The sequence below is a fragment of the Salvelinus fontinalis genome, chromosome 42 (assembly GCF_029448725.1).
Source record: "Salvelinus fontinalis isolate EN_2023a chromosome 42, ASM2944872v1, whole genome shotgun sequence".
Classification (NCBI taxonomy): domain Eukaryota; kingdom Metazoa; phylum Chordata; class Actinopteri; order Salmoniformes; family Salmonidae; genus Salvelinus; species Salvelinus fontinalis.
The window spans coordinates 18,909,276-18,929,604 of record NC_074706.1 but is presented as its reverse complement, the minus strand read 5'-3'; the positions used below and the strand labels follow the sequence as shown (position 1 = coordinate 18,929,604).

Here is a 20,329-nt window from a genome sequence, read left to right as displayed (position 1 = left end):
CAAAACTGGGGAGTTTTTCAGTATAAAAGTGGGACAATAACTTACAACACAAGGCCAAATCTACATTGGAGTTGCTTACTAATAAGACAGGGAATGTTCCTGTCAAAGTTAGTTTAGAATTAAATCTGGGAGTGAATACTTAGCTAATCAAGGTATGTTTTTTATTTTTCATTAAGCTTTCAAAAATAATGAAATTTTTCTTCCACTTTGACATTGGAGTATGTCGTGTAGATCATTGACTAAAAATGACAATTCAATCCATTTTAATTATACTTTATTACAAAATTTGAGGAAATTCAAGGGGGGTGAATAAAAGTCTTAATGAAAAGTCCCATTATATGTTTATTAAACATAAACAAGTTTTAAATACACCATATGAAAACCACACATCACAACAAAAAATATGCATGAACTTGATACTGCATTCATCTTCTCAAAAGTGTTTAGGGAAAAAAATTAAGTAGTTGAATGGAAGTAATGAAATAGGCATTTATGAACATTATATATCCACCACAGTAGAAACACAACATGTAACAGACTTTTTATGCTTATATATGCCTTATATATCACACAATGTCTGGATGCAATATTCTACCCAGGAATATTCAACACTGAAATCTGTTATTCCAAATGCATCTGTGGATATTTTCTAATGGCAACAATGAAAATTCACCTTTGTCTTTAATGCAGGGTTTGATTTAAACGTCAGAAGCTATCGAGTGGAATGTTTACTTTCTATGTTATAGAGTTGAATGGTGTTTTTGCTGGTGTGTCCTGAGGTAGCTCCTCTCTGAGAACCTTTTCCCGCAGTGTGTACAGGCGAATGGCCTTTCTCCAGTGTGGACCTTCAGGTGCATCTTCAGCTGGTCCTGGCGGGAGAACCTCTTCTCACACTGGGGGCAGCTGTAGGGTTTCTCCCCTGTGTGGACCCGCTGGTGCCTCTTCAGGTGGTGCTGGTGGGAGAACCTCTTCTCACACTGGGTACAGCTGAAGGATTTCTCCCCTGTGTGGACCCTCTGGTGACTCTCCACCTTCTGGAGGCAGCTAAAGCCTTTGTGACAGAACTTGCAGAGGAACCGTTTCTCTTTTGTATTGCCTGATATTGCGCCCCCTCTCTGAGCCTGGGCTCTAGCCCTGTCGTTTGAGTTCAGTACCTGATCAAAAAGAACGCGGCCGTGTGAATCGGAAGGCCCCATTGACGTGGACACTGGGTCGCGATCCCTGAACGCGTGTAAAGGGGAGTGCGTTGCGACATTTGGATTTGTCTCTAAGCTTTCCCTGTAATCTAAGAAGTCACTGGTGTTGCCCTGCGAGTGTCCTAAGTGAGTTTCGATTGCATTCCATGTCAGAGGAGTGTCGTCCTCCACTTTCACAATCATGTCATCTAAGACTATAACCTCCCCTTTCTTATTTAGGCACCCTTCAGAGTATACACTACTACTGTACCGGTTCCAGTCCCCTCTCATTGGATCAGTATGTGTATCTAAGTCCACAGATATATCACTAGGTGTCATCTCGGTCTCTGTAGCGTATGAACATGACGGATCATTGCCAGTCTGTAACGCGTCACCTGTGTCCTGATGTGATAGAACCGTCCTCGGGCTCGGGTTACCGTAAAGTGAATACTCTGAGCGGGGAGCAGGAGGACAGCCCAGTCGCCCCAGCCCCGTTAAAGTCTCGGTCTCTGACTTGAGGACGGCGTCCGGCGTTCCACTGACCTCCGTGATGCTGCGTCTGGTCCTGGGCTGCACTGGGGCGGTGGTGGGGTCATCCGTGGCTACAGGGGGCGCTCCAGTCTGGATGTCTCTGCTATGCTGTGGGTCCACCTCTCCTTCAGACCTCTCCAGCTTGACCTCAGGACCATCAGCCTCTGCAGACTGATAAAGAGAGAGCGGGTTATTACCAGTACATGAGTAGAATTTGATAAATATGTTGTAAGGAAGTCTCACAAGCTCCCCTATGGCAGATAAATTAGGATGTACATGTAAGCAAGTGAATAGCTGAGGGGAACCTTTCTGAAATACAGGCCACATCTGATTTACAAAGTAACTGTAATTTGTAATGCAACACTATTCCACTAACCTCTATCATGATAACCTGCTGGGTTGAGGTTCCACTCCTCTCATCAACAGTGATTGGTTGGTCATATCTCCATGTATTGTGTCCTGCTGGCTTCACAAAGCTCCTGTGGCCTTCAGTGCGATGTCCTTCACCTGAGAGAGTGATAAAGAGGAGGTTGTTTGCTACTGTCAATGCTCAACGCTATATTGTACACTATTGACAGTTTGGACACCGTCAACAATTGGCAAGGTAACACTTCTCATAACTTCTTGACATACTATTTATTGATCTCTGTATTATGTTCCATGCATCACATTGTTTACATTGAGTAAATAATAGGAAATGCAGTTAATCAAGAATATGGTTAGAATATGATATTGTGTCTTTGCGAAAGATATTCAAGTAATCAGGAGAATTATTGCATACTAGCCAAAAAACTGACCATGACCCAATTAACACATCTGAACACATGTGCAGATGAGAACGTGGTGACAGGCGCTGAGCTACATATTTTCTGCTAAATGTACCTCTTGCCATTCCTCTGTATCGGTCCAGGATATTGACACTACTCGAAGTAGTAGTCCCTGGGACGACGCGCCCTCGCGTCATTGTCCTCTCTGCGCGCTCCCGTGCCACCTTCAGTTCCAATAGCTGTAGTTTCCTCCGTAATGCCCCGTTTTCTTTCTGGCTTTGAGTTATTTCCAAACGAAACACTGCATAGTCGTCGTCTACGAGTTTACAGATGTCTGCCACGGCTGCATTCGCTAGCACTTCCATGATGGAGGCTATTTGAGTGTGAAAAACCATACAGTTAGCCATTATTAGCTAACGTTAACAGCTAGCTAGCGTTACTTATATAAAACCTATAATTTAAGTCCTGTTTCCAACGCGAATTAAACCCTACCTTGGGTAAGTATGTGATGCTGTGCCGTTAAATGAGTCATATGTTGATTTGTAGGGTGTTAATAAACGTCTAAATACAACAATAAAACGCAAACTTTGAAATTATTGTTCACTTCCGTTTACTACTTTTTTGTTTGGTTTTCCGGGAGACGACGTATTCAGTAGGTTTAATTCCGGTTGGCATCCAATATTAACGTTGCATTACCGCCATCAACTGGACTGGAGTATAAATGGGAGAAGGAAAACCCCTGCCAACTAACCCAGCATTCATTAAAAACCCACCCCCCATCCCACTATGTTGACCCTATCTGATCATACACCATGCCAACAGCCTGGGAGGACAGAACAATACCATTCAACACACCATGTAACTCTTCCGTAGTAATGTATCCTAATTCCAAGCACTTCTCTGCAGCTGCCACCACAACACATTTTCTGTGATTTACATTTCATTCCTGCGGTACAGTTGATAACCATGGCAATGAACACTAAAAAGCCAACCTTATTGAAGCACGTTTCGTTCGTAGGCCTATCACTATGTACTGGCAAAAGTATACCACTCAACAGGAGCCTCTAAGGATCCTTGACCCATCTTCACTGCCCCAGCATAGGACACCTAACTAGATGCTTTGTTGCGTATTGCTGCCCTTCACAGGTCGGAGTGTGAATCGCACATTTTGTTCACAGAAAAGGGGAATAGGAAAAAATAAATTGCACCTCCATCTAACCCTTCATATACACCACTATCCCCAACAAACCCACTACTCCTTCCCACTACTTTGGCCCTAACAAATACTAACCCAGGGCATTGGCCTGGGAGGATGGAACCCTTTCTCTCAAAATTCCCTGTAGTTCTTCTGCACTAAAATCTCTGACACCCAAAAACTTCCCTGCTGCTGCTACTAACAAAATCTATCTTCTGGGATTTCCATTCCGTCCGTGCGGTACAATTAATGACCATAGCAATAAACACCAAGAAGCCAACCTTACTAAACACAAACTATTCGAGTCACTCTGTACTGGCCTACGAGTCACATTGATCCTTCTAGGCTCCCTCACCCATAGCCCTCCATCTTCTACTTTCCTCACTGCCTCAGCATATGGCACTTTCTGCTCTGCTCTCACCCTGGCAACCTCACCCTGTCTCACTCGCACAGGACTTTTCTGATCCCCAGCAACATGGACACCCCCACAATTGACACACAGCTTTTCACACCAAAACTACACACTATTTTGTCCCACTGTAGGGGGTTTGGAACAAATGCTCTCACCGGATAACTTACATATCCTAACATTACTTTATCAGGTAATAACTCTGTATCAAAACTCAAAAGTACCGGCAGGGTCACTTCAGTCTTGCGTTCTCCACCGGGTCTGCATCACACCCAACGGTGCGCCCCTTTACACTGAAGAGAAAGGATCTTATTGGTTGGGATCAAATCAAATTTATTTATATAGCCCTTCTTACATCAGCTGATATCTCAAAGTGCTGTACAGAAACCCAGCCTAAAACACCAAACAGCAAGCAATGCAGGTGTAGAAGCACGGTGGCTAGGAAAAATTCCCTGGAATTTGGGCAACATGGCCAAGATGTTCAAATGTTCATAAATGACCAGCATGGTCAAATAATAATAATCACAGTAGTTGTCGAGGGTGCAGCAAGTCAGCACCTCAGGAGTAAATGTCAGTTGGCTTTTCATAGCCGATCATTAAGAGTATCTCTACCGCTCCTGCTGTCTCTAGAGAGTTGAAAACAGCAGGTCTGGGACAGGTAGCACGTCCGGTGAACAGGTCAGGGTTCCATAGCCGCAGGCAGAACAGTTGAAACTGGAGCAGCAGCACGGCCAGGTGGACTGGGGACAGCAAGGAGTCATCATGCCAGGTAGTCCTGAGGCATGGTCCTCCGAGAGAGAGAATTAGAGAGAGTATACTTAAATTCACACAGGACACCGGATAAGACAGGAGAAGTACTCCAGATATAACAGACTGACCCTAGCCCCCTGACACATTAACAACTGCAGCATAAACACTGGAGGCTGAGACAGAAGGGGTCAGGAGACACTGTGGCCCCATCCAATGATACCCCCGGACAGGGCCAAACAGACAGGATATAACCCCACCCACTTTGCCAAAGCACAGGCCCCACGCCACTAGAAGGATATCTTCAACCACCAACTTACCATCCTGAGACAAGGCCGAGTATAGCCCACAAAGATCTCCGCCACGACACAACCCAAGGGGGGCACCAACCCAGACAGGAAGATCACGTCAGTGACTCAACCCACTCAAGTGACGCACCCCTCCTAGGGACAGCATGGAAGGGCACCAGTAAGCCAGTGACTCAGCCCCTGTAATAGGGTTAGAGGCAGAGAATCCCAGTGGAGAGGGGGAAACCGGCCAGGCAGAGACAGCAAGGGCGGTTCGTTGCTTCAGAGCCTTTCCGTTCACCTTCAGACTCCTGGGCCAGACTACACTCAATCATATGACCTACTGAAGAGATCAGTCTTCAGTAAAGACTTAAAGGTTGAGACCGAGTCTGTGTCTCTCACATGGGTAGGCAGACCATTCCATAAAAATGGAGCTCTATAGGAGAAAGCCCTGCCTCTAGCTGTTTGCTTAGAAATTCTAGGGGCAATTAGGAGGCCTGCGTCTTGTGACCGTAGCGTACGTGTAGGTATGTACGGCAGGACCAACTCGGAAAGATAGGTAGGAGCAAGCCCATGTAATGCTTTGTAGGTTAGCAGTAAAACCTTGATCAGCCCTTGCCTTAACAGGAAGCCAGTGTAGGGAGCCTAGCACTGGAGTAATATGATCAAATGTTTTGGTTCTAGTCATGATTCTAGCAGCCGTATTTAGCACTAACTGAAGTTTATTTAGTGCTTTATCCGGGTAGCCGGAAAGTAGAGCATTGCAGTAGTCTAACCTAGAAGTAACAAAAGCATCATAGCTCAAAGGGTGTGGTCGTTCCATTTGATTTCAATAACTTTTTGATTTGACGCCAACTTTCTATACATATTTGCACATTGTAGAAGTGGTCAAGAAAGTGACTTTTTGGGCCTGAACATTTAGGAGATAGAGGTGCTTAAAGTTGATCAATTTTGCACCATTAGACATCCCCCGCCTGGGCACAGACGTCAGTTCAACGTCTAGTTTTGATTTACATTTGGTTGATTTGTCAATTAACCTGAATTAACCTGAATGTAAAATCTTTTTTTTTAATGGATTTAGGTTAAAAGTTGGGTGAAAAAACAGTTTGCATTAAAAAAAAAAAAAAAATTTACAAAATAGTGTGACAACCCTGTTTGTAAGCTTTTAAATTCTAATCAAACTCAACTGTTTATCTTTCCCAGTGATGAAGACATAGATGTCTCGTAGTATGGTGGGGTATGCAAAATGGGTCAACTTTTAGCACCTTTATCTCCTAAATGTTTTGGAATTCAGGTCCAAAAAGTCGCTTTCTGACCACTTCTATCATGGGCAAATATGTATAAAAGGGTTTGGTCAAAAGTGATTAAAATTAGATGGAACGTCCCTAGAATGACTATTCCATCTACATTACCTCAGTATGGTAAATATTCAACTCTCCTTGTTCTAGCCTAGGTTTACTGTCTCTAAAAAAGTATTTACACAAGCCTGTTTCAAATGACAAGTTAACAAAGGGTAATGAGGGGTATGTGGTTAATTACCCTCTTACCCCAAGACACATGATAGTTATATGTCAGCTAAAGAATGGTTCCCAGATATCCCCTGTGTAAAACTCAAACCACACTGCTTTCTCCCCATTGTGGTCACTCCTATGTCTGGTAAGGTTACTCAGGAAAGAGAAGCTCTTGTAAAGTACTTTGCACTTGAAGGGCCTCTCCTTGGTGTGAACGGTCTGGTGCTTGGTCACATTGTTCCCTGCTCTGTTCATTGATACTGTGGTGTTTGTATCATAGGAACAGGAGGGTTTATCTCTATCAGCCCCAGGACCTGCTCCATCCCTGCACTGAGACTGTGAAGAGAAGGGTCTGGGCTGCAGACTGGATCCCTGACTGGAGCCTCTGTCTCTCTGATGACCACCAGGACTGTTGTTTAGTCCACCTGTCCACTGGTTGTGTTCTTTGTGGTTTGATCCCTGTTCCCGACTCGGAAAGGAAGAGCAACGGCTCCTGATCTGGGGCCAGGGTTTGTGACCAGCCGCTGCAGAGGTCCAGTCTCTCTCGCCAGCAACACCAGACATCAGCTGGTCCTCATGGACTGCAGACTGTAAACACAAATTGTACAGAAGAACATAAAGAGTTATATAAGAAACTCTTTGCTGTACACAGAAAAACATGACAATAATTATTTAATGTTAACCACAGTCAAGCCCATCTCTAACAATGTGATTCAAGTACCCAACAATATGGAGCCATTGGAGTTTATGATAACAAAGAATAATTCTTGAATCAACACATTTGTATTAAGTATGTTTAGGTTCGACTGAGATAAGGGAAACTCAGTCCCTGCAATGATACAAAAATAACCAAGTCAGTCAACAGAGATAATTTTGTATTTGTCATACAAATGGTCATACACTCACATAACGTGAAATAGAGTTCTTTTATTGCACAAAACAGTATATATATATGTGACAAGTAGAATAACTTTTCTCACTATGGTAACACTTTACCTTTTCTGTAAATCTGGTACCCTCACTTTCATGAAATACATTTTTGAATACTTTGGAAAAGGTTAAACCTTACATTACACACCCTACCTACATGTACAAATTACCTCGACCAACCTGTACTCCCGCACATTGACTCGGTACCGGTACCCCCTGTATATAGCTTAGTTATTGTTATGTAATCTTATTGTGTTACTTTTTTTTTTTTTTTTTTGAGCAAATATTTTCTTAACTCTATTTCTTGAACTGCATTGTTGGTTAAGTAAGCATTTCACGGTAAGGCTGTTGTATTCGTGGGATGTGACAAATGAAAAGAAAACATGAATTAAGGTACTATCATTATTTCATTATAAAACACCAGTATCAACCTAAAGAGACAGCTGTCAGCTTCCCTCAGTTCCCTCAGACAGCTGTCAGCTTCCCTCAGTTCATCTGATCCAGTTCCCTACTACACCAAAAACCAACAGAATTTTCTACAAACAAACTAACTAGTACTACATTAGTATACATGGGCCGTGTGCATTTTCTGCTGGTGTATCCTGAGGTAGCTCCTCTCTGAGAACCTCTTCCCACAGCGAGTACAAGCTAACAGCCGCTCTCCTGTGTGGACCTTCAGGTGCATCTTCAGCTGGTGTTGGTGGGAGAACCTCATCTCACACTGGGGGCAGCTGTAGGATTTATCCCCTTTGGAGCCTCAGGGGTTAACCTGAGGTGCCATCAGTCTCTCTGAATCACAACTATAGGAGCAGGACGGAGCATCGCTAGCTGAGTCTGTGCCTGCCGCATACGGACACACCTCAAATCTACACCTCACCCAGGGTTTTGTCAGTTTGGTTGTTGTTTTGTGTTCGACTGTCTGTTTCTGGTTGTGGTTAAAGGTGTTGTTCCTCACTCCAGAGTTGAGGACACTGTCCCATCCACTGACCTCCACTATGTCACCTCTGGTCCTGACCTGGTCAGAGATGTTGTCTCCTGGGTCCTTGGCTGCACCAGTCTGGGAATCCAAGATGGCTTCCTCTGTTAGCTTCCAGCCAACCACCTGCAGGAAGAGGTTAGAAAATAGACTTTACAAACATGGCAGAGAACTCTACATATGGAGTTTTTTTTGTCAATTACCTGGTCAAGTTCATACATTATAATGTGTGTTTTTGTATGTAAACATAAGCAGTATTGATAAAAAAAATGTTGAATGAAGAAAATTACAGAAAAAATCAATAGCCAGGAGTATCACTATTCCCATTGAATATCTATTACTGTATGTAGGTTATATGTATTTCTTCCTTACCTTGCTCCCCCATCTTTAGTCCACTCAGCAGATCAATGCTCTCTGGTCCATCTTCTATTGTCTCCTCTTTGACCAGCAGCAGATCAATCTTCCCATCCTCCATGTCTACTGACTGTAAGAGATACAGAGTGAGAGGATGTTGGATCAAGACATCTGATATGAGCACCCTGCTATGGAGCATCTTCTGATTGGGCAATGAGGGATTGCTATGAATACTATACAAACATGCTAGTTGATTTGATTAGTTGACACTCTTTAATACTTTGATGATTCAAAGGCATGGTTCCACACCTCTCCTCCTCTGAGAGACTTTGTGGATACGGGCCCTGACCTAATATCATTCAGACAATAGTTCACAGTGGGCTCACCTCAGTGAGACTGTGTGTGGTCCTGTGCTGCTCAGCTGGTTCCTCTGTGGGTTCAGGAGGAGGTGTAGTCTGGTTGTCCTCCATGACCATGGTCTCCTCAGGGTTCCCCAGACCCTCCTCCTTTACCAGCAGCACCTCTGGACCCTCCTCCTCCTGGAAGAGACAGGTGATACAGATTACACTGACATACACTCCATCACGTACGTACAGATGCACAGATAATAAACACACTTTCAACATGGAGTGTTTGTTTACCCATCCCCACTACATGAGTCCTGTACTGTAGTTACAGAATGACTTCCTTGTTATTAAACTCATCATGGTGGAAATAAATATGTTGTGGGTAAAAAAAATAAGTCAGCTGTAATAAGTTTTTTTTAAACTGCTGAACAAGTCACATAAGTTGCACGGACTCTGTGTGTAATAATAGTGTTCAACATGATTTGAATGACTACCTCATCTCAGTACCCTACAGGTTTTCCAATGCCTCGCAAAGAAGGGGACCTATTGGTAGATGGGTAAAAAAAAAAGAAAGAAAAAAAAGACATTGAATATCCTTTTGAACATGGTGAATTTATTAAATTACACTTTGGATGGTGTATAAATACACCAAGTCACTACAAAGATACAGGCGTCCTTGTGATAGGAGAATACTGAGGATGGATGAACAACATTGTAGTTACTCCACAGTACTAACCTAATTGACAGAGTGAAAAGAAGGAAGTCTGTAAAGAATTAAAAAAAATTCCTAAACATGCATCCTGTTTGCAACAAGGCACTGAAGTAATACTGCAAAAAATGTGTCAACGCAATTTGCTTTTTGTCCTGAATACAGTGTTATGTTTGGGGCAAATCCAATTCAACACATTACTGAGTACCACTCTCTATATTTTCAAGCATAGTGGTGGCTGCATCATGTTATGGGTATCCTTGTCATCACTAAGGACTGGGGAGTTTTTCAGGATACAAAATAAACTAAGCTAAGCACAGGCAAGTGCCTGCTTTCCACCAGATACTGGGAGATTAATTCACCTTTCAACAGGACAACAACCTAAAGCATATTGGCAAATATACACTGGAGTTCCTTACCAAAAAGACAGTGAACGTTCCTGAGTGCCAGAGTTACAGTTGACTCAAATCTACTTTAAAATCTATGACAAGACCTGAAAATGCTTGTCTAGCAATGATCAACAACCAATTTGACAGAGCTTCAAAAATGTTCAAAATAATACAAGGGCAAATGTTGCACAGTCCAGGTGTGGAAAACTCTTAGAAACTTACCCATAAACACTCAAAGCTGTAATCGCTGCGAAAGGTGCTTGCTTCTACAAAGTATTGGCTCAGGGGTGTGAATACTTATGTAAATTAGATATGTCTGTATTTAATTTTGAATACATTTGCTAACATTTCAGAAAACATGTTTTCACTTTGTCATTATGGAGTAGATGGGTGAGGGAAAAAATCATATTTAATCCATTTTGAATTCAGGCTGTAACACAAAATGTGGAATAAGTCAAGGGGTATGAATACTTTCTGAAGGCACTGTATAAGGATAGGGCTAAGTTGAAATGTTTCTTACAGAATAAATATGAAATGCATAAGCATGGTAGCAATTGAAACGGAACAGTTTTGAGATCATGATAACTGTTGCGTCCAAAGTAGAGGACACAACAGTTCACCTGACACAATACTGAATCGCAACATTACACTGTTAATATGATGTGCATTTTACATTTACTATACTTTTCACCGCATTTGTTAATAACAAAAATCAGAAAATACTCTTGATACATTCAGTAAGATGACAAAAATATTCCTGGAAAATGTGGGGTAGGTGCAACATAAGACAAAAGAATTACAAGGGTTTGAGTGAGGACTAACTGGTGACTCCAAGTGGCAACACACCTCTCCAAACCGTGCACAGTTCCTACATAATTTCAATGCACTTTTATGACTCAAAGAAGAGTCTTCAACTACAAGGTGTTTTTTTGTTGCTCTCCTAGCTGTGCAGTTGAGGAACTGCAGCAAGCGCACTTGTAGTCGTTTTGTTTGGAACACAACCCTGCAGCCTCGCCATCACACAAATGCTGTCATCGCAATCCAAAACTGGACCATTTTAAAATGGCAATCTGGGTCAGGTGCAGTTCTATAGCCAACATGAGTTATAAAGTTATAAAATACGATATTACAGTGTTAGGCTTTCACAAGACAATTCAGATGGTAATTTTGGTGCGCATAGATAGTCATGAGTGCACTCAGGTGCGTGTTCAGTGGCTAATAGCTATATTCTGTTCAGAACAGGTTATGACGCCATGTCATCTTGTAACTGTACATCAAACATAGTGATCAGAAACGTTGACGCTGTACACAGTGTACAAAACCTTAGGAACAGCCTCAATTCGTCAGGAGGACATGGACTCTACAAGGTGTCGAAAGCGTTCCACAGGGATGCTGGCCCATATTGATTCCAATGCTTCCCACAGCTGTGTCAAGTTGGCTGGATCTCCTTTGGGTGGTGGACCATTGATACACAAGGGAAACTGTTGAGTGAAAATCCCAGCAGCGTTGCAGTTCTTGACACACTCAAACTGGTGCACCTGGCACCTACCATACACTAATCAAAGGCACTTAAATATTTTGTCTTGCCGATTCACCTTCTGAATGACACATACACAATCCATGTCTCAAGGCTTAAAAATCCTTCTTTAAAATGTCTCCTCCCCTTCATCTACACTGATTGAAGTGGATTTAACAAGTGACATCAATAAGGGATCATAGCTTTCACCTGGTCAGTCCGTCATGGAAAGAGTTTCCTAATGTTTTGTACAGTCATGGCCAAAAGTTGAGAATGACAAATATTAATTTCCACAAATTTGCCACTTCAGTGTCTTTAGATATTTTTGTCAGATGTTACTATGGAATTCTGAAGTATTATTACAAGCATTTCATAAGTGTTAAAGGCTTTTATTGACAATTACATGAAGTTGATGCAAAGAGTCAATATTTGCAATGTTGACCATTCTTTTTCAAGACCTCTGCAATCTGCCCTGGCATGCTGTCAATTAACTTCTGGGCCACATCCTGACTGATGGCAGCCCTTTCTTGCAAAATTAATGCTTGGAGTTTGTCAGAATTTGTGAGTTTTTGTTTGTCCACCCGCCTCTTGAGGATTGACCACAAGTTCTCAATGGGATTAAGGTCTGGGGAGTTTCCTGGCCATGGACCCAAAATATCGATGTTTTGTTCTCCGAGCCACTTAGTTATCACTTTTGCCTTATGGCAAGGTGCTCCATCATGCTGGAAAAGGCATTGTTCGTCACCAAACTGTTCCTGGATGGTTGGGAGAAGTTGCTCTCGGAGGATGTGTTGGTACCATTCTTTATTCATGGCTGTGTTCTTAGGCAAAATTGTGAGTGAGCCCACTCCCTTGGCTGAGAAGCAACCCCACACATGAATGGTCTCAGGATGCTTTACTGTTGGCATGACACAGGACTGATGGTAGCGCTCACCTTGTCTTCTCCGGACAAGCTTTTTTATAGATGCCCCAAACAATCGGAAAGGGGATTCATCAGAGAAAATGACTTTACCCCAGTCCTCAGCAGTCCAATCCCTGTACCTTTTGCAGAATAGTCTGTCCCTGATGTTTTTCCTGGAGACAGGTGGCTTCTTTGCTGCCCTTCTTGACACCAGGCCATCCTCCAAAAGTCTTCGCCTCACTGTGCGTGCAGATTCACTCACACCTGCCTGCTGCCATTCCTGAGCAAGCTCTGTACTGGTGGTGCCCCGATCCCACAGCTGAATCAACTTTAGGAGACGGTCCTGGCGCTTGCTGGACTTTCTTGGGCGCCCTGAAGGCTTCTTCACAACAATTGAACCGCTCTCCTTGAAGTTCTTGATGAATGGTTGATTTAGGTGCAATCTTACTGGCATCAATATCCTTGCCTATGAAGCCCTTTTTTTGCAAAGCAATGATGGCACGTGTATCCTTGCAGATAACCATGGTTGACAGAGGAAGAACATTGATTCCAAGCACCACCCTCCTTTTGAGGCTTCCAGTCTGCTATTCAAACTCAATCAGCATGACAGTGATCTCCAGCCTTGTCCTCGTCAACACTCACACATGTGTTAACGAGAGAATCACTGACATGTTGTCAGCTGGTCCTTTTGTGGCAGGGCTGAAATGCAGTGGAAATGTTTTTGGGGGATTCAGTTCATTTGCATGGCAAAGAGAGACTTAGCAATTAATTGCAATTCATCTGATCACTCTTCATAACATTCTGGAGTATATGCAAATTGCCATCATACAAACTGAGACCGCAGACTTTGTGAACATTTATATTTGTCATTGTCAAAACCTTTGGCCACGACTGTATGTGACATGAGTTTTATGATATGGAAATGTGAAATGCACAATTGGACTCATGAGTATTTGGCTTGTATGACATCAAAGTGGTATTTATTATAATCCTTAACATCGCATCTTTCTAAATACACTGAGTCCTCTTAAGTTCAGAACAGCTGTCAGTCAAAACCCAAACTGAGCCTGAGCACTGACGTCATTTATAGCATATTACTGTACAGCCACTGCATTACAATTTAGGCGCTTATCAGTGCCCAAATCTGCCACTTTCAACCCATATATAGGTATGAGTCTAAAGGGTTACACATAAACAAGTGTTAAATACACCATATGAAAACCACACATACATGTCTCAACAATAAATACACATACATTTTCTCATTAGGAGTGTCTTGGGGGCCTCCCGAGTGGCGCAGCAGTGTAAGTCTCTGCATCGCAGTGCTAGCTGCGTTACTACAAATCCTGGTTCGATACCGGGCTGTGTCGCAGCCGGCCACGACCGGGAGACCCATGAGGCGATGCACAATTGGCCCAGCGTCGTCCAGGTTAGGGGGGGGGGGTATCGCCGGCCGGGAAGTCCTTGTCCCATCACGCTCTGGTGACTCCTGTGGCGGGCCAGGCGCAGTGCACGCTGACACGGTCGCCAGGTGTACGGTGTTTCCTCCGACACATTGGTGCGGCTTGGCGGGGTTGTGTTTCGTAAGATGCACGGCTCTCGACCTTCGCCTCACCCGAGTCCGTGCGGGAGTTGCAGCGATGAGACAAAACTGTAACTACCAATTGGATATGACGAAATTGGTTTTAAAAAAAGGGGGTAAAAAAATATATAAAAAATAACAAATAAAAAGTGTCTTGGAAAACAATTTAAGTAGTTGAATGGAAGTAATAAAACATGTAGCCTAAACAGTACAAACACAATATGTAACAGACGTTTTAGGCATATATATGCCTTATATATCACACAATGTCTGGATGCAATATTCTACCCAGGAATATTCAACACTAATATCTGTTACTCTTGTTATTCCAAATGCATCTGTGGATCTTTTCTGATGGCAACAATGAAAATTCACCTTTGTCTTTAATGCAGGTTTTGATCTAAACATCAGAAGCTACAGTATCAAGTAGAAATGGTTACGTTCTTGGTCTGTTATAGAGTGGAATGGTTATTCTGCTGGTGCACCCTGAGGTAGCTACGCAAACGGCCTTTCTTCCATGTGGATCTTCAGGTGCATCTTCAGTTGGTCCTGGCGGGAGAACCTCTTCTCACACTGGGGGCACCTGAAGGGTTTCTCCCCCGTATGGACCCTCTGGTGCCTCTTCAGGTCACCAGCCTGGGCGAAGCGCATGTGACACTGGGTACATTTGAAGGGTTTCTCTCCTGTGTGGACCCTCTGGTGCCTCTTCAGGGTGCCAGCTTGGGCGAATCGCATGCGACACTCGGTACAGATGAATTGTTTCTCCCCTGTGTGGACCCTCTGGTGGATCTCTACCTTCTGGGTGCAGCTGAAGCCTTTGTTACAGAACTTGTACAGCAACCGTTTGTCTTTACTATTGCCTGATGTGTCTTCCCCTCCCTGAGCCTGGGCTGTAGCCCTGTCGTTTGAGTTCAATACCTGATCGAAAAGTACACGGCTGTGCAAATCGGAAGGCCGCATCGACGTGGACACTGGGTCGCGACCGCTGAATGCGTGTAAAGGGGAGTGGGTCACGACATTTGGATTTGTCTCCAAGCTTTCCCTGTTTTCTAAGAAATCTCTGCCCTGTGAGTGTCCGTCTCCTAGGTGACTATCTGCATTCCATGTGGGAGGGACATCACCCTCCACTTTCACAGTCACTTTATCTACGACCAGACCCTCTACGCACTCTTCAGAATATACACTACTACTGTACCGGTTCCAATCCCCTCTAGAGAGAACAGCCTGTGTCTCTAAACCCAAGGGAATTTTGCCAGTGTCCAGCTCTGTAGTGTAAGAACAAGACGGATCATTGCCAGTCTCTAACACGTCACCTGAGTCCTGATGAGAATGAACCGTCCTCGGGCTTGGGTTACCGTAAAGTAAATACTCTGAGCCGGGAGCAGGAGGACAGCCCAGTGGCCCCGGCCCCAGTCTCTCTGGGTCTGACCTGTGGTCAGATCCTGTGTGCAAAAGCCTTTGTGTTACAGTTAAAGTCTCTGTGTCGGTCTCTGACTTGAGGACGGCGTTCAGCGTTCCACTGACCTCCGTGATGCTGCGTCGCGTCCTGGGCTGTGCTGGGGTGGTGGAAGAGTCCTCCGTAGCCACTCCAGCCGCTGCTCCAGTCTGGATGTCTCTGTTGTGTCGTGGGTTCTCCTCTCCTTCAGACCTCTCCTGCTTAACCCCAGGACCTGCAGCCTCTGCATCTGCATACTGACACAAGAAGGCTGCATTTAGACAGCAGCCCAATTCTGATATTTTTTTCACAAATTGGTCTTTTGACCAATCAGATCAGCGCTGAAAAAGATCTGATGTGAAAAGATGTGATGTGATTGGTCAAACAACAACAAACGACAACAATGAAATAGGGTCATTTAATTTCAATCACTTTTTGACCGCACTCCTTTAGATCTGAATGAAACTGTCCATGGTAGAAGTGGTCATTAAGTGACTTTTTGGACATGAGTGCCAGAACATTCAGGAGATAGAGGTGCCCAAAGTTGACCCATTTTGCTTCACCCACCATACCACTGCACATAAACGGGTGAGTTTGATATCATTTAAAAAGCTTACAAACAGAGTTGTCTATTTTTGATTTCTTGAAAAATAAAAAGGTACTCTTTTTTTTTAACGCCAATTACCTAAAAAAAAAGTCCACTTTTCTTGCATATGTTGTAGCTTATACTATTTTACATCATCTGAGGTGTTTGTGTTGTGCCAGTCATCAGTTGAGGCACAGCATGCTCTTGAAAACAGGGTGGTGGGCGTCATGTTTTGACTGATAAATGTACTAAAATGGGAATACAATTTCAACTTTCAATTGGTACCAAAAAAGATGGTTGGTGGTCCATACATCGGAGAATGTTGACTTGAATGGGAATATCAGCCGTTTTATATTATACTGTGAATCCTCCATAGGAAATTTATTGAAATCATAGAACTATAGATAACAGAATATACAGTGGGGCAAAAAAGTATTTAGTCAGCCACCAATTGTGCATGTTCTCCCACTTAAACAGATGAGAGGCCTGTAATTTTCATCATAGGTACACTTCAACCATGACAGACAAAATGAGAAAAAAAATCCAGAAAATCACATTGTAGGATTTTTAATGAATTTATTTGCAAATTATGGTGGAAAATAAGTATTTGGTCACCTACAAACAAGCAAGATTTCTGGCTCTCACAGACCTGTAACTTCTTCTTTAAGAGGCTCCTCTGTCCTCCACTCGTTACCTGTATTAATGGCACCTGTTTGAACTTGTTATCAGTATAAAAGACACCTGTCCACAACCTCAAACAGTCACACTCCAAACTCCACTATGGCCAAGACCAAAGAGCTGTCAAAGGACACCAGAAACAAAATTGTAGACCTACACCAGGCTGGGAAGACTGAATCTGCAATAGGTAAGCAACTTGGTTTGAAGAAATCAACTGTGGGAGCAATTATTAGGAAATGGAAGACATACAAGACCACTGATAATCTCCCTCGATCTGGGGTTCCATGCAAGATCTCACCCCGTGGGGTCAAAATGATCACAAGAACGGTGAGCAAAAATCCCAGAACCACACGGGGGGACCTAGTGAATGACCTGCAGAGAGCTGGGACCAAAGTAACAAAGCCTACCATCAGTAACACACTACGCCGCCAGGGACTCAAATCCTGCAGTGCGAGACGTTTCCCCTGCTTAAGCCAGTGCATGTCCAGGCCCGTCTGAAGTTTGCTAGAGAGCATTTGGATGATCCAGAAGATGATTGGGAGAATGTCATATGGTCAGATGAAACCAAAATAGAACTTTTTGGTAAAACATCAACTCGTCGTGTTTGGAGGACAAAGAATACTGAGTTGCATCCAAAGAACACCATACCTACTGTGAAGCATGGGGGTGGAAACATCATGCTTTGGGGCTGTTTTTCTGCAGGGACCAGGACGACTGATCCGTGTAAAGGAAAGAATGAATGGGACCATGTATCGTGAGATTTTGAGTGAAAACCTCCTTCCATCAGCAAGGGCATTGAAGATGAAACGTGGCTGGGTCTTTCAGCATGACAATGATCCCAAACACACCGCCCGGGCAACGAAGGAGTGGCTTCGTAAGAAGCATTTCAAGGTCCTGGAGTGGCCTAGCCAGTCTCCAGATCTCAACCCCATAGAAAATCTTTGGTGGGAGTTGAAAGTCCGTGTTGCCCAGCAACAGCCCCAAAACATCACTGCTCTAGAGGAGATCTGCATGGAGGAATGGGCCAAAATACCAGCAACAGTGTGTGAAAACCTTGTGAAGACTTACAGAAAATGTTTGACCTCTGTCATTGCCAACAAAGGGTATATAACAAAGTATTGAGATCAACTTTTGTTATTGACCAAATACTTATTTCCACCATAATTTGCAAATAAATTCATTAAAAATCCTACAATGTGATTTTCTGGATTTCTTTATCTCATTTTGTCTGTCATAGTTGAAGTGTACCTATGATGAAAATTACAGGCCTCTCTCATCTTTTTAAGTGGGAGAACTTGCACAATTTGTGGCTGACTAAATACTTTTTTGCCCCACTGTACATTCTTACTTAAGTTGACATTCAACTGTGAATTGACCGGCGGCCATCTTTGTGGTAGTAATTGGAAGTTTAAATGCCCACACCAGTAGAAATAAACTTTTTTGAGCTGAAAGATGATGGCCATAGCTTACCCATGATGTTGCACAATGATTTAAGTCAATAAATCATTGTTTAATCAAAGTATGATATATTTGGGTTTGAAGTGAGAAATCCAAACTGTCCACTTTGTGCAAATCTGTGTGAATGCGGTGTGTTTTCCTATGATATGACATACAAATGCTTTTCAAACTACTTTTCATTTCAGGGCTGGGTTTTATTTGAATGTTACCACCCACCAACATGGCATTGTTCATTAATCAGAAACAGCAGTAAAGTTTTTCCCATTTGCGACTGAGATGAGCCAAACAGCCTTGTGTCTGTATTAAATATACGCATATCTGAACATTTTATAAACGGTATAATTGCGTGATATGATAGCATTATGCAAACCCGTCGCCCCAAAATCAATGGTTTTGGTCATTCAAGTTTTTCTTCACTTCACACAACACTGCTTTGATTGGTGTTACGTTAGCTAGAAACCACAAGTGTTTATCCAGATAATGAAAAGGCACCCGTGAAAGTAAAATTCAAGGAACTTATAGTTACACGTAGGGCCTAAAATTAACACCCCCCCCCCCCCCCCCCCACCTGCCAATGCGGGTAGATTTAAGGCATAATAATTTATGGGGGAAAAAACTGGCCACATTTGAACTACAAAGTAACTTATTGTTAATGCAACACTATTACACTGACCTCTATCACAATAACATGCTGGGTTGAGGTTCCACTCCCCTCATCAACAGTGATTGGTTGGTCATCTCCCCATGTATTGTGTCCCGCTTGCTTCACAAAGCCCCTGTGGCCTCCAGTGAGATGTCCTTCACCTGAGAGAGTGATTGGGGAAAAGTGGTGGTTAAGTTAGTTACTGTCAATACTCAATGCTATATTGTACACTGTGGACACTTTCTAGAATTAGCAAGGATGTAAGGTAACACTTCTCATAACTTCTTGACATACTATGTATAGGTCAATTGATTATGTTCCATATATCATATAGAAAATTCAGAAAATCTGGTTAGAATATTATATTGTGCCTTTGTGCAAGATATTTAAGTAATCGGGTGAATTCTTGCATACTATCCAACTACTGCCCGAGACCCAATTCTGGTTAACCATAATGTGGTTAACGCATCTAAAGCCACACGCGCAGAGGGGAACGGGGCCACAGGTCCCGCAGCCTTCTGCAAAATGTACCTCTTGCCGTTCCTCTGTATCGGTCAAGGATCTTGACACCACTGGGACGACTGGCGAGGACGCGCTCTGCGCGCTCCCGTGCCACCTTCAGTTCCAGTAGCTGTAGTTTCCTCCGTAATGCCCTGTTTTCTTTCTGGCTTTGAGACATTTCCAAACGAATCACTGCATAGTCGTCGTCTACGAGTTTACAGATCTCTGACACGGCTGCATTCGCTAGCACCTCCATGATGGAGGCTATTTGAGTGTGAAAAACCATACAGTTAGCCATTGTTAGCTAGCGTTACCTTGATAACATCTATTAATCAAGCCCTGTCTCCAACGAGAATTAAACACTACGTGAAGTAAGTATGTGATGCCGTGCAGTTAAATTAGTAATATGTTGAGTTCCATGGTGTTAATAAACGTCTAAATAATAAATTAAAACGCTAAAGTGGAAATTGTTCTTGGTCACTGTTCACTTCCGTTTACACTGAAGAGAAAGGATCTTATTGGCGTGCGTCATAGCCAATAGGGTGTGGTTGAATGAAAAGGGGTATGCGCGCTGTTCTTTGAAATACGGTACTGTTTTACTACGTTAGTTACAAGTCCAGGGGCCTGTTGCACAAAACTAGGATAAGGGATTAAGCCAGGATATCTTGGTGATCCTGGCTCAATTGATCCGTAATCCGGTTG

General features: G+C 43.2%; 2 protein-coding genes across 6 annotated transcripts; both read right to left on the bottom strand.

The window, feature by feature from the left end:
- Positions 1 to 261: 261 nt before the first annotated feature.
- On the bottom strand, positions 262 to 3,223 carry LOC129841393 (zinc finger protein 184-like). Of its 2 annotated transcripts, XM_055909650.1 has the most exons (4): positions 2,966 to 3,223; positions 2,589 to 2,846; positions 2,083 to 2,213; positions 262 to 1,877 (listed from the first exon to the last, which is right to left on the bottom strand). In XM_055909650.1, the coding sequence occupies exons 1-4, from the start codon at positions 3,003 to 3,005 to the stop codon at positions 741 to 743; spliced, it is 1,566 nt and encodes a 521-aa protein (XP_055765625.1). In that variant the 5' UTR covers positions 3,006 to 3,223; the 3' UTR covers positions 262 to 740. The 2 variants fall into 2 exon arrangements, with proteins under 2 accessions (XP_055765625.1, XP_055765626.1); XM_055909651.1 differs by having other exon boundaries at positions 2,589 to 3,222.
- Positions 3,224 to 3,274: 51 nt separating this feature from the next.
- On the bottom strand, positions 3,275 to 20,132 carry LOC129841391 (Krueppel-like factor luna). 4 transcript variants are annotated; one of them, XM_055909645.1, is made up of 7 exons: positions 19,658 to 20,132; positions 19,157 to 19,287; positions 15,851 to 16,018; positions 9,269 to 9,421; positions 8,901 to 9,012; positions 8,568 to 8,654; positions 3,275 to 7,210 (listed from the first exon to the last, which is right to left on the bottom strand). In XM_055909645.1, the coding sequence occupies exons 1-6, from the start codon at positions 19,923 to 19,925 to the stop codon at positions 8,572 to 8,574; spliced, it is 915 nt and encodes a 304-aa protein (XP_055765620.1). In that variant the 5' UTR covers positions 19,926 to 20,132; the 3' UTR covers positions 3,275 to 7,210; positions 8,568 to 8,571. The 4 variants fall into 4 exon arrangements, with proteins under 4 accessions (XP_055765620.1, XP_055765619.1, XP_055765621.1 ...); XM_055909644.1 differs by having other exon boundaries at positions 3,276 to 7,210; positions 8,541 to 8,654; XM_055909646.1 differs by lacking the exon at positions 3,275 to 7,210 and having other exon boundaries at positions 7,530 to 8,654.
- Between the last annotated feature and the right edge of the window lie 197 nt (positions 20,133 to 20,329).